Raw genomic sequence first — 13,306 nt, 5'->3', positions numbered from 1 at the left:
TGGAAAGAGGTCGAAGCGGGAATTGAGACACTCCGGGAGCCCGCCCGCAGCTGACTCAGCGCCCCACCCTGATGTTACACCCTTGAGCCTTTGCACCACCCAGAGGAGAGAAACCAGAATAGAGGGCTGGGTGGCTGCTGATAGGAAACAGTGGTCCTGTGTGGCGCCCCGTGGAATCACTCCATGGGAGGCAGTGGGCACGGTCTATTTAAAGTACCCCTTCCTCGGTGTACCCAGACGGAAGTGGGCATGTGTCCGCGTGGGTTTGCCAGTCTGTCTGTCCTGTGTATGGAAGGCTCAATCTTAGCCCTGTGTGCTTTTCCCCAAGACTTTCCAATTGCTGACGGTTAAGAACTGAAGATTTGAAGTCACACTTTGCCGGTTTGAGGCTGGGTTTAGCCTGGATTTGAGTCGGGAGCACACGTGTTAAAATAGCACAGTCTGTGAGAGGAAGTGCAAAGATGCTAACCGAGGCAGCCCTTCCACGTCCTTGCTCATAACCCTGCAGGGGAAGGGACTTGGCCTAGGGAAAGGTGCTCAGGTGGCCCAGCTATCTCTCCACCCGTTTGCCCTATCCAAATGGGACAGGCTAAGGAATTAAGAGGGGCACTTCCAAAGACCCCTGCTGGGTTGTCCCAACCCTCCCTACCCTCCACCCTAACCTCCCACACCCCCCACTCCACCCCACCTCACCCCCAGCCAATGTCCCTGGGGAAGAGAAGATGAGCCTTTTGTCTACACTGCCACTGCAGGTCAGTAAACCTCCAGATTGGCAGATACGCCAGCTGATGGTTGGATAACCAGAGCTCCTTGCGGTGCCCTTAGTCCTACCTCCACTAGGGACTGTGGTCCTTCTTGCGCTCACTCCTGCAGGGCAGTTTCCACCTTTCACCTCCTCTCAGCCTTGGTTTCCCCATCTGTAAAGTGAGAGGGTTGGACTACATTAAGGACTTCTAGTTGCCTTCCCCCCACCCCCATCCAATTCTTAGGTTCCTTAGGAATGCTTCAGAAAACTGCTGAGGTGGGGTGGGGTTGGGAGACGGGGCAGTGCTTTAGGTCCCAGAGCAGCTCCAAATTTAAAGGTTTATAAATTTATATGAAAAGTATTTATGTTGTGGCTCTAAGGTTATCGTATCATTCAGGATAAAAATGTAAGCTTTGTGCTTTGCCCCACATGCCTCATCTTTCCCCACCCTCCTATTCACTCACTCTGCTCCAGGCACACTGGCCTTCTAGTTATTTTGCAAACCCAAGAAACTCTTCTTCACCTCTTTGGTTATCTCTGCTTGTGGTGCCCTTTCCTGACGTATGTTCATCAGGTTCCAGTTCAGATGTAGCCTCTCTCAAGCAGCCTTTACTCTTGTCCCCCACCCCCTTCTAAAGGCATCCACGCAGTCCCTTTGTAGCCTGTTACTCTGTATTATTATCTGTTTATTTTCTATCTCACTCCCTCAAAGCAGTGGCCACAGGGCCAAAGACCTTGACTATCCCATCACCATGTCTCTGGCAACTCAAACTGAGCATAGGCTGGATAAACATTTATCGAATGAATCAATGAGTGAATGAATGAACAGAGAAGGCTTGAATTTTATGATAATACCAACCTGGTAAAGACCATGAGAGACACAGGTGTAGTTTAACAAAGTTAGGATTATTAACTTGATGCAGCAAGCACCCAGAGAAACCATGGGTGTCTCATGAAATAAAGGAAGAAACAGGGTTACTGTAGGATTTGAGGGAAGATTGGAATTTGAAATTGAAATGAAGCAGTGTTGATAGGCTCAAGGCAAACCTGGCCCTGTAGAAAGGGGTTAGCATCTAGCTTGAGATTAGAAGTAGACTCATAGTCCTGTATCCTTTGATACCACAAAGTTAAGATAAATGTGGACTGTCGTGTCCAGAAACCTTTTATTGGAAGCTCTGCATCTGGCTTGGTAATCCAAATCTGGCTCTGACGCACTGGACAAGAGTGGAATTTTTCATCTCACTGACATGACCTCAAACAGTTTCTCAGAACTATGTCTTTGGTGTTTATTGACAAAAGAAGGTGTGACAGAGTCACATTTGATAGGAATCGCTTGATGCCTCAATCATCTGGATGTAAGGGCCATCTAGAGCTCAAATCTTCCCATCCCAAAGTGACTCCAGCTCCTTAGGCCCCACATCACTCTGGGCCTTATTAGAACACCGAGTCAAGGGGCGCCTGGGTGGCTCAGTCGTTGAGCGTCTGCCTTCGGCTCAGGTCATGATCCTAGAGTCCTGGGATCGAGCCCCGCATCGGGCTCCCTGCTCTGCGGGGAAGCCTGCTTCTCCCTCTCCCACTCCCCCTGCTTGTGTTCCTTCTCTCACTTTGTCTCTCTCTGTCAAATAAATAAAATCTTTAAAAAAGAACACCGAGTCAAGCCTCCATCCCTGCTTGGGTGTACCTATCAGATTCCCAGCCAGACTCTGGGCTCATCAAGGGCCTGGCCCAAGTTGGGGTCATTTTCCTCTGTCCATGCCTGCCACAGAATACCCATAGCTGCTCTCTATGTCCATCCATCTAACTGTTGATGGGTTTTCTGAGTGTAAAGAAAAGGAAGTGGAAGGAGGCATACCAAGAAGATATCAATAGCTGTGTAAGAGACGAGGGAATGATGTGGGTGGTTGTTTAAAATCTCCCAAACGGGAAGTTCGTAAAATGCAGCCAATATGAATGTTATGAAAAAGGAATGGAGAATGGAATTGTTGACTCTTTTTATGATAAAAAAAAAAAGAATTATTGACATGTTAATGAGTTTTAAATGAGAACAAAATTGTTGACACCTTGTGATTAAGGAGAAGGCAACTCAGCACTGATCCTTTATATTCCGAAGGGAATTAAAGTGTTGATGGGGCGCCTGGGTGGTTCAGTCAGTTAAGCGTCTGCCTTTAGCTCAGGTCATGATCCCAGGACCCTGGGATTATGACCTGAGCTGAAGGCAGACGCTTAACGACTGAGCCACCCAGGTGCCCCCCACTCATGCTTTCTCTCACTTTCCCTCTCTCAAATAAATAAATGAATAAAATCTTTAAAAAATTATTAAAAAAATAAAGTGTTGACATTGTGCTTTTTCAAAAGGTAGATTTTCTTCATGATTTAGAAAACAAAAAAAGTTGTTGGCATTCACACTCTAATGATTACTCAAAAAATTAAATTATTGGGGTGCCTGGGTGGCTTAGTGGGTTAAGCGTCTGCCTTCGGCTCGGGTCATGGTCCCAGTGTCCTGGGATCGAGCCCCATGTGCGTAGTAGGGAGTCTGCTTCTCCCTGTCCCTCTGCCCCTCCCCCTGCTTGTGCTCTCTCTCTCTCTCTCAAATAAATAAAATCTTTTTAAAAAATTAAGTTATTGACTATATGGTTTTTAAAAGATTTGAATCGTCAAGACTTGGAGATTAAAAAAAGAACACTGGGGCGCCTGGGTGGCTCAGTTGGTTGGGCGACTGCCTTCGGCTCAGGTCATGATCCTGGAGTCCCGGGATCGAGTCCCGCATCGGGCTCCCTGCTCAGCGGGGAGTCTGCTTCTCCCTCTGACCCTCCTCCCTCTCATGCTCTCTGTCTCTCATTCTCTCTCTTGCAAATAAATAAAATCTTAAAAAAAAAAAAAGAACACTGAATTACTGATCAAATTGTTGACACTTTTAAGCAAGATTTCCTAACTCCCTGTTGCCCACCTGTGAGGAGGGTGTCAGCAGTTAGCCCCCCTCTGAGGCTGGGTGGAGGGCCCCTGAGGGTCTACCACCCAGCCACAAGGTTGAATTTTACAGGTCTGACTGCCCTTTATCCTAACACTATTTCAGGAAACTGTCCAAGGGTCCTTCCCTGACCCATTGGGAAGAAGTAGTGGCCTGCTGTGGTCTGAGAACACCTGTTACATGTCACCTGGCACTATCTGTCTGACTCAACACGAATGGTGATCATATGCTGTTTCCAAAAGTTCTCTCATCCTCCCCCCACACCCTTGTGATGCAGAGGTGTCTGCTCTGCTTGACTCAGTTCCTCCCTTGTCCTTACTCAGGCCTTGCCAGACCAGTTCTTGGGCTTTTGTAGGAGCTGGAGTAGGGGGTATGGGCTGGAGGAGAGTTTCTGTGGTGGAGGGTTGAGAGTCCAGGAGTGGTTATGGAGAAAAGTGGGGAGGCAGTTGTAATGCGTGGGGACGGTAGTTGGGAAAAGAAAAAAAGAAGAAGGAAAATTTTACTAAGTATTGTTGCTATAATCACTTTGGAGAGCAACTTGGCAACTGGTGAGGTTGAAAATGAGCACACCCTCCCACCTGATAATTCCATTTCTTGGAATATATCCTAGAGAAACTCTCACACATTTGTACCTGGAGATATGTCCAAGGACATTCGCTGAAGCACTATTTGTAATCATAAAAAATTGGCCCTGCTGTGAATGTCCATCCAGAGGGGGGAAAGGATAAGTAAATAGTGTTGTGCAATAGGATACTCTTCAAAACTAGCAGCAATGAGCTAGAGATACATAAAGTAGCATGGAGAGACCTCAAGAGACAATGTTGGGTGAAAGAACCAGGTTGCGGAATAATACGTACAGCATGAAGCCATGAGTGTACTTTTTTTTTTAAGATTTTATTTATTTATTTGAGAGAGAGCACGAGCAGGGGGAGAAGCAGAGGGAGAGGGAGAAGCAGACACCCTGCTGAGCAGGGAACCCAACGTGGGGCTCGATCCCAGGACCTTGAGATCATGACCTGCCTAAAGCAGATGCTTAACCCACTGTGTCACCCAGGCGCCCCACCATGCGTGTACTTTTAAAAACCAAAACAATGTAATACATTGTTTATGGATATTATATATGTGATTAAAAAATATATAACAGCATGGAGTGGAAGGATAAATGCCCAATTCACTTAATTAGTAAGGATAAGTTAGGTCAATGCTACTGTAACAAACACCCCAAATCTTAGTGGCCTATAACAACAGAGTTCATTTCTTTCTTGTGCTACTTGTCCATCAGGGGGCACCAGAGGCTCTGCTCCACATCTCCTCACTCTGGGACCAGGCTGACCTGTAGCCACCCCTTGCCATGGCACAGGGAAAGAGAGCTCTGCAAACAGTCCCACCTCTCAAATCTTCACCTTGGCCAGAGAGAGCCACATGGCCAAACCCTTCACCGGGGCAGGCAAAAATGATCCTGCTATGTGCCCCAAAGGAAAACGAGTATTACTGGGTGAACAACCCCACAGCCAAGATGATGTCCTCTGAGTACAAAAGAGCCTCCACCTTAGTAATATAATTATTCTTTTAGAAAATATGAAGTAAAAATGTGGACTTTGGGGGCGCCTGGGTGGCTCAGTTGGTTGGGCGACTGCCTTCGGCTCAGGTCATGATCCTGGAGTCCCAGGATCGAGTCCCGCATCGGGCTCCCTGCCCAGCAGGGAGTCTGCTTCTCCCTCTGACCCTCCCCCCTCTCGTGTGCTCTCTCTCTCTCTCAAATAAATAAAATAAAATAAATGTGGACTTTGTTAATGCTGGAGGGAGGCTACGTGGGTGTCTCCTATGTTATTCCCCATGCTGTATCTTTTAAATGTTTTTAAACTAAAAGTACAATTTTTAAGAGGAGGGGCAATGGGACAAGAGTAATATTAAAAATGATAAACATGGGGCACCTGGGTGGCTCAGTCAGTTGGGCGTCTGCCTTCCGCTCAGGTCATGATCCCGGGGTCCTGGGATCGAGTCCTGCATCGGGCTCCCTGCTGAGCAGGGAGCCTGCTCCTCCCTCTGCCTGCCGCTCCCCCTGCTTGTGCTCTCTCTCTCTGTCTCTGTCTCTGTCAAATAAATAAATAAAATCTTTAAAAAAATTATAAACGTATATCTTTGCTGGGTTCCTGTTTGCTTTCATGGTACCCAGGAGGAACCCAAGTAAAGGAATTCAGTTGTTTTTATGTTGCTCTTGGCTGGAGGGCAGCAATCTTTTGGACCTCAACAACAACTCAGTGGGCTCCGACCCTGTTTGTGACATTGTGTGTGCTTCTGAGTGTGTGTCTGCTCCTGGCCGCAGCAGGGGCTCCCAGCGTTGTTCTCCTCACATCTGTACTCCCAGCTCTGAACTTGCCACAAAGAAGGTGCCTCGTAAATGTTTAATGAATGATATGCTCATTTCTATCTGAATAATGAGCTGTTTCAGGGCAGGAACCATGTTGCCCTCCCCCTCTGAGCCCGCCTCAGGAAAAAGGAATGGATGCTTGTTGAATGAATGAATGAACGAATGACCACAGCCTTCCTTCCCTAGCCATCAATGGAAGCAGAAAACACGTGGCCCTTGCCACTCCACCACGAGCCTCCCGAGGGGCTGGCGAGGTCCGTGTGTCTGCAGACTCTACCATGCTTTCATGCCTGCACTGGAAAGCCAAAGGTTGTGTGTGGCCATAGGATGACCAACTTCTTGGGACTCTCCTACTTTCACCACTGCAAGTTCTGTGTCCTGGGCACTCCCCCCAGTCCCAGGCACGTCCCAGGGGACTGTTGGTGACTTGATAGCAACTCCTCTCTTCTCTCAGGGCCTCATGTTTTTCTCATTCTCATGAGAGGGTTGAATCTGGTCTCGCCTCTTACATATCAGATCTCCAGTTTTAGGAACAGCCTGGAAGGGAACAGGTGAGTCAAAGAAAGAGAGACTCATAGTGGGGTTTTCTGAGAGATCTTTATTTTTTACAAAGAATGTGGATCAGCTCTGCCACCGAGGCCTTAGTTCTAGTGGCTTGACATGACCTAGAAAAAGTGGAGAGACCCAGAATAGTCTGGTTAGGAGCAGATTCTGAAGCCATATGGAACTGAGTTCGATTTCCAGCCATGCCACTCATCAGCTGTGTGACCCTGAGAGAGTGACTTGACTTCTCTGAGCCTCAGTTTCCTCGTCTGTGTAATGGGATGTAATCATAGTACTCATCTTATGCGGGCAGTTGATGAAACTATTAACTAAGATGTTTAAGTAGTTTATAAATGGTGGCTATTACTGTTATCATGCACAATATTAACCCTCCCTGACCACTCATTCCCAGATAAGGTTAACTCTTTCACTGGGGCCTGAGCGTCCCAGTCATAGCTCTCCCCACATTTCATGATTATTGCTCGTTTAATCATCTCTTCCCCACAAGGCTGCCCTTTAACACATCGCTCTATCTTTCAGGACAGGAAAAGACCCGGACCAAAGAAGACATTTCCTAAACACTTGCTGAAATGAGGCAATTCAGCCGTGGTTCAAAGCTCCATCCAGAAGCCATTGAAATTGTTGGGGACACACCGCAGCAGAAAACACCCCCAAAGCCCCCTGAGGGCCCCTCTGCTCCTGACCTTTTGAGATCCTTTCAGCCCCTCCTCAGGATCTGCTGTTCTCACCCAGCCCGGCATGGGGGCCTCCTGCTCGCCCTCTCCCGCTCACCTCCTCGATCCAGTCATTGAAGGCCGAGACTCGTGTGAACACTGTGGGCTTCTTGACGGTGTTGCAGCCGAAGGCAGATACAAAGCTGGTCACACCGTGGACCTGCCAGGACCCATCTTCTGTGGGGCAGTTGAGGGGTCCTCCAGAGTCACCCTAGAATGGTCAGATAGTGGTGGGGAGCTGAGCCATGTCTGAGACAGAAGGAATTGGTTCTCACCGTGGGGGTTTTGAGAACCCCCTGGGTGACTTGACCTCTCTAAGGCCCCAGTTGGCTTCTTTGGGATGGGGACTAAGATCTATCCTACAGGATCTTCCGAGAACGAAGTGAGATAATAAATATATGCTCTTAGCCCAGCACCTAGCAGAGAGGAAGCAATCGATAAATGGTAGTTCCCGTTATTATTACTACAGCCAGTTATCCTATTATTAATCCTCCTCACTTCTAATGCAATGATCGTACTGTTCTATCATAACTGCAGGACCACAGAGTTGACGGTGACTTGAGAGATCATGGTGTCAATATCCCTTGCTGGGCTTCAGGGGAAGCCTGAGGACCTGGTCAAGTGATTTACTCCAGGTCAGGTCAGTGGGAGCTGGGACCAGAAACCAGAGGCCGGGGTGGTGTGTCTAGACCACACTGACTCCCTCCAAGTCCTGCCTGGTCTGGAGGCTGAATGGGGCAAGCAGGTCGGATTTCTCGTCCGCCTCCTATAGGCAGATGGCGAGGTCCCCCGGGGCCCCGCACTCCGAGCTGACTCACGTTGCACCCAGAGACAAGATCTCCGCCGGCGCACACCATGCTCTTCCTCACGGCGCTGCCCCACCAGTCCAGCCTGGAGCAGTGCTCATAGTCTACCACGGGCAGCAGGGCCTGCTGCAGCTTGTCTGGGAGGGGCCCACCAGCTGTGGGAGACACGGTGCTCAGTGGGGTGGCATGGGGGTACAGCCTGGGCTGGGGCCTGCGAGTAGGGGTTCTCGAAGTGGGGTCGGGGGTTGGGGAAGGCAACTCTTCTAGGCTGATGGGGATTCTCCTCCCACCAGAGGGTCTGCCTGCTCTGTCCACCATAACGTCCCCAGCACCTGGCACGCAAGAGACGCTACAAAATGCTCAACCGAACACACTGGTGTTTGGGTGGATGGGGGGAGAAGGTGCTCCTGGAGGAGGAACGGGAGGCCAGTGCAAGGACCCATCCTGGTTGTTCAACCCCCGCCCCCACCCCCAGGCCCTGTCTTCCTGCCCACAGTCCCTGGGGCCGGCAGGAAGGGTCAGCACGCACTGTAGAGCCGGCCCCAGCCGCTGATGTAGCAGGCTGCCCCGTTGGGCAGGATGTCCCCAGCCGGCGGGAGGCAGGCGAGCTGGACGGCATCTCCCAGCTGGGCGCTGCGTGAGAGCTTGATGAGGGCGATGTCATTGCTGGGGAGGAGGAAGGAGTCAGGAAGGGTCAGGGAAGCCTGGTTCTCCAGCCAGACCAGGCCCCACCTTCCAGCCTTAGCTGCAGAGAGTTCACCTCTGGGATGTCCTCCCTGCTCCTTTCCTTCTGAATCGCATGTGTTTTTAGGGCTGAGAACCGCCCCCACCCGCCTAGCACCCATGCTGATCCTTGGCCTTCCTAGCTGTCCTCAGCTCTTACACCAAGGTTTGCACACTTCAACTGTGTCAGGATCGTGGAGGTCTCGTTAAAACATAGGTTGCTGTGTCCCACCCCAGGGCTCAGGGGGCATGAGGATTCACATTTCTAACAGGGTCCCAGGTGATGCTGATGCTGCTGGCCTACGGACCACACTTCGAGAACCCCTGCTGTCAGTCTTCATCTGCTTGCTTGTCACTCAAGTCATTGTACCTAGGTCCCCTTTCCTTTCCAAGTACCCCAGGAGTCCCATGAGGATGGGTCAAGGTCATGATCATCATGGCCCCTCTCTCCTGCCCTGCACTTTCAGGGGTTCTGCACCCTTCTTTGACCTTCACCAGAAAAATGCTGAGCCGCCCAGACACATAATTTTACACATGCTTCAGGGCCTTAGGAAGCCCTGCTTTAGTGTTCTTACCCAGTGATCACCTCCCTGACCTTCAAACCACCCAGGAAACCCAGAAGGTCACCATGACACATGGCATAATTGAGGCCCCAGAAGGGCAGTGACTTGCCCAAGCCACACAGCAACTTACTGCTGGAGCCTGACTTTCAGTATGGTGCTCCTCCCTTCGCCCACAGTGCTGGGAACCCAGGATGCACTGGATAAAGTTTGATTGAATGGAAGAACCCTTGGATTTGGGAAAGGGGATGCCAGAGATGTCCCAGGTTCAAGTCAACTAGCCAAGTGGACTTGGGGGAGTTCCTGGCCCTCCCGGGGCCCTGCTGTCCTTCCACAGGAGAGAGGTTTGGTGTAGATGGTCCTTAAAGGCTTTCCTGGCTCTGACCCTCAGTGTGTAGGACCAGGGCCCAAGATGCTGGACCCAGCCCTACTATTCCTGGGAGTTTCCTCAGAATCATCTTTGGGTCACGAGGGGACCAGTAACCTCTGGGTCCTAGACCTAAGCATCCACTCACCCACAGGCTACGCAGTTGGGGTTCCAGAGTGGATGCGTGAAGAGGTCCCCAGCATTGATGGGGATCACCTGTTCGGAGCCCTCATCCTCAGCCTGGTTATACTCGCCCAACACCACCTGGTAGGTCAAGGAGTTCCTGCGGGTGCAAGTTAGGTCAGTCTGGGCCTGACTGGCTAGCCTCCCTCCCCTCCCACAGCCCCCCACTGACCCAGCCCTCCCGGTTCTCATGCGGAGACAGGGGCAAGCAAAAGAACTTACGAGATGCAGTGGCCTGCAGTCATGACCCAGTCGGGGGCGATAAGGCTGCCGCCACAGGTGTGGTGGAAGGCTCCATTTTTCTTGTACTGCAGGGAGACCTGGTGGCAAGGGAGGGAGGAGCCTAAGTGGTCTGGGCCCCCAGTAAGGGCTGATATTCATGGCTGTATAGGTTGTGCACTATACAACTCTAGAGGGCATCATTCACGCAGAATGGCATCCTCCAGAAATGTGCAGTGTTCCACCTACAGGACCACATCATCTATGGCCGCTGTCACGCTACCATGCAGAGTTAAGTCATGCAACAGAAACCATATGGTTGACAAAAGCTAAAATATTTACTCTCTGGTCCTTTACAGAACAAGTTAGCTGACCCCTGCTGTAGACCGACGCCATCCAATAGAACTTTCTTTTTTTTTTTTTCAAGAATTTATTCATTTATTTTTTCCAGAGAGAGACAGAGAGAGCATAAGCGGGGGGGAGGGGCAGAGGGAGAAGCAGACTCCCCGCTGAGAAGGTAGCCTGATGAGGGACTTGATCCTAGGACCTTAGGATCATGACCTGAAGGCAGCCGCTTAACTGACCGAGCCACCCAGGCGCCCCCCAACAGAACTTTCTGTGATGTTGGAAAGGCTCTGTATCTTGGCTGTCCAATATGGTAGCCGCTAGCCGTATGTGGCTATTGAGAATTTGAAATGTGGCTAGCATTGAGCAACTGAAGTTTAACATTATTTTATTTTAATTAATTTAAAGTTAAACAAACAAATGTGGCTGGTGACTACTGTGTGGGTCTAGCCCCCTGTGCCCCACTGACCTCTATAAAACCCTTCATTCCTCTAGTGCTCTCAGACCTTGTGGCCTTGTTGTATAATTCGAGGAGTCTAGAAATGTCTACCCCCAAATCTCCCTCCCTAAAACAGTGCCTGAAATTCCACTATTCGTGCACCAAATAAACATTGCCTTCTCCCCAGATTCCACTTCTGATTTGCCAACAGCCCAGGGAGGGTTATGGATTGGGTGGACAAGACTTCCATGTGAAGTTGACTGTCCAAGAGTGTCCTGGTCTTTGGAAGCTGAAGAGGATACTGGAAGCAAAGCAGTGGAGTCAAGACTGAATGCCTTGTAGTCAGAAGAGGGTGCAGAGCCCATGGTGAGAAATAGTGCCGCTCATATTGCTCTTACCTGCCAAGGCCAGCTGTGGGGGACTGCGTCCTCACCATTGACAACGCGGGCGGAGGGCTGGTAGGAAGGTCGGCCACAGCCCGAGGCTGGAAGGGAGAGCAGAGACATCAATCAGCCAGAGAGTCCCCCCCAAAACAAAGAAGAGGCCTGGGTCTCAGTTCTAGATGCTCCACACGCTGGCGTGACTCGGCGTAAGCTCTTTCCCCTCTCTGGACCTTTGTAGCCACATATGAGCAGTGAGCATTTGGACTAGACCAGGGGTTTCCAGAGTCCCAGGAGGCTAGGAATGGAGATGTGACCTCCTTCCGCAGCAGGACTGAAGGAGCTGCTCACAGTGCCTGGTGCCCAGCGAGCCCTTGAGAAGTGATAGCTAATTGTCATGAAAAGTGGTGGCTTTGGAATAAGACTGCCTGTGTTCAAAATACAGCTCTGCCCCTACTTCTAGCGTGGGCTACTTTACCTCTCTGAGGGTCAGTTTCTCCATCTGTAAAATGGGGATACTAATAATACTGATCACATGGGTCTGTTACAAGAAATAATTTAAGAAAAAATCCTTAGCATTCCGTGGCATATAGTAAGCACTCTTACATTACAAGAGATAATATAAGAAAAGGATTACAAGAGATAATATGAGAAAAAATCCCTAGCATTCCCTGGCGTATAATAAGCACTCAATGAACATTATCTGTTACTATTACTGTCAGTCAAGGGAGGCTGCTTGGAGGAGGTAGCCCTGAGCTGGATTATAATATGGCAGAGAGACTAGGAAAAGGCTATGGAGGCTAGCCTTTTCAACAGGATATGGAGTGGGGTAGGGGGAGGAAGAAGAGCATTGGAGGGTTAAGCAGAGGAACAGAAATTCCAACACAAACACTCTAACCACAGAGCCCAAACTCTTCACAACTAAATTTTCTTTACTGCCCCCCAACGAGAAGTCCCACCACAGTGCTTTGGGTATTCCGGTCTTTCTCCTGAGCTGTTTCATCCATGGCTCCTCCTCCATTGTCCTGCCCCAGCACCAAGCTGAACCCCCACAATCATGCCCAGGTACAAGCTGAGATCTCCTCCTGTGGAGCCAGGTGTTGGGTTCATGAGACTCAGGGTGGGTGGTAGATTTCAAGGGTCCCTGACCCAGTGCTGCACAGGCTGGGGTCTTACCAAGGGCCACAAATAGGAGCGAACAGAGCAGCTGGAGCATCATGAGTTTTGAGACGATAGGAAAGACACACACAGCCTGCGGCTCTAATATAGGGCAGAAAGCAGATGGGGGGCAGATTGGGCCCCGTTCCCAGAACAGGTGGTGGAACGCCAGCTCTCTCATGGTCCAAGGCCATGGCCCCCACCTGCTGCCCATGGGGGAGTGACAGCCAACAGCAAGACCCAAGGTTCCCTCCAACCTGTGGCTACACAGGTGGCACTGAATGGCCAGCTGATAACAGGGGAGGCAGAAGGCAAGTTCTCATCAGAACAAGCCAACCTCTTGCAGGAGAGAACATGGGCTCTGGAACTGGTCCGACGTGGGTTCAACTTCTAGCTGTGCCACCTCTGGGCTCTTCATCCTTGGGCACATGGCCTAACCTCTCTGGACCTCAGGTTTCTCATCTCTAAGTCAGGAGCTATATTAGTATCCACCTCAAAAAAAAAATTTTTTTGTTGAGTGCTTTCTCCATATCAGGATGTTCTAGGGGATGGAGCCATGAACGAGACATGGTCCCAGTTCCCCTAGAGCTTGAGTCTGGTGGGGAGACAATGACAAATCAATAAAAAGAAATAAAGACTACTTCGTGTGTGTGTGTAGTTTAAAAAATAATAGTGAAATAGGGCGCCTGGGTGGCTCAGTTGGTTAAGCAACTGCCTTCGGCTCGGGTCATGATCCTGGAGTCCCTGGATCGAGTCCCGCATCGG

General features: G+C 50.2%; 1 protein-coding gene across 1 annotated transcript; it reads right to left on the bottom strand.

The window, feature by feature from the left end:
• Positions 1–6,534: 6,534 nt before the first annotated feature.
• On the bottom strand, positions 6,535–12,602 carry LOC110575376 (proproteinase E-like). The gene is made up of 8 exons (XM_021684389.1): positions 12,560–12,602; positions 11,402–11,487; positions 10,223–10,320; positions 9,966–10,100; positions 8,697–8,833; positions 8,180–8,322; positions 7,420–7,572; positions 6,535–6,621 (listed from the first exon to the last, which is right to left on the bottom strand). The coding sequence occupies exons 1-8, from the start codon at positions 12,600–12,602 to the stop codon at positions 6,535–6,537; spliced, it is 882 nt and encodes a 293-aa protein (XP_021540064.1).
• Positions 12,603–13,306: the final 704 nt, after the last annotated feature.

This window comes from Neomonachus schauinslandi, chromosome 4, assembly GCF_002201575.2.
Source record: "Neomonachus schauinslandi chromosome 4, ASM220157v2, whole genome shotgun sequence".
NCBI lineage: Eukaryota > Metazoa > Chordata > Mammalia > Carnivora > Phocidae > Neomonachus > Neomonachus schauinslandi.
Note: the sequence above shows the minus strand (reverse complement) of the source record. Positions and strands in the feature narration are given on the sequence as shown.

Bases quoted from the DNA above. Each gene is read 5' to 3' on its own strand.
- LOC110575376 (XM_021684389.1), bottom strand. From the start codon at position 12,602: ATGATGCTCCAGCTGCTCTGTTCGCTCCTATTTGTGGCCCTTG. The intron at 8,834-9,965 runs GTGAGTGGATGC...CCTCCTCCCCAG, and splicing joins CCCAACTGCGTAGCCTGTGG to CAATGACATCGCCCTCATCA. The intron at 6,622-7,419 runs GTGAGCGGGAGA...GTTCCCTTCCAG, and splicing joins TCAATGACTGGATCGAGGAG to GCTGTTCCTAAAACTGGAGA.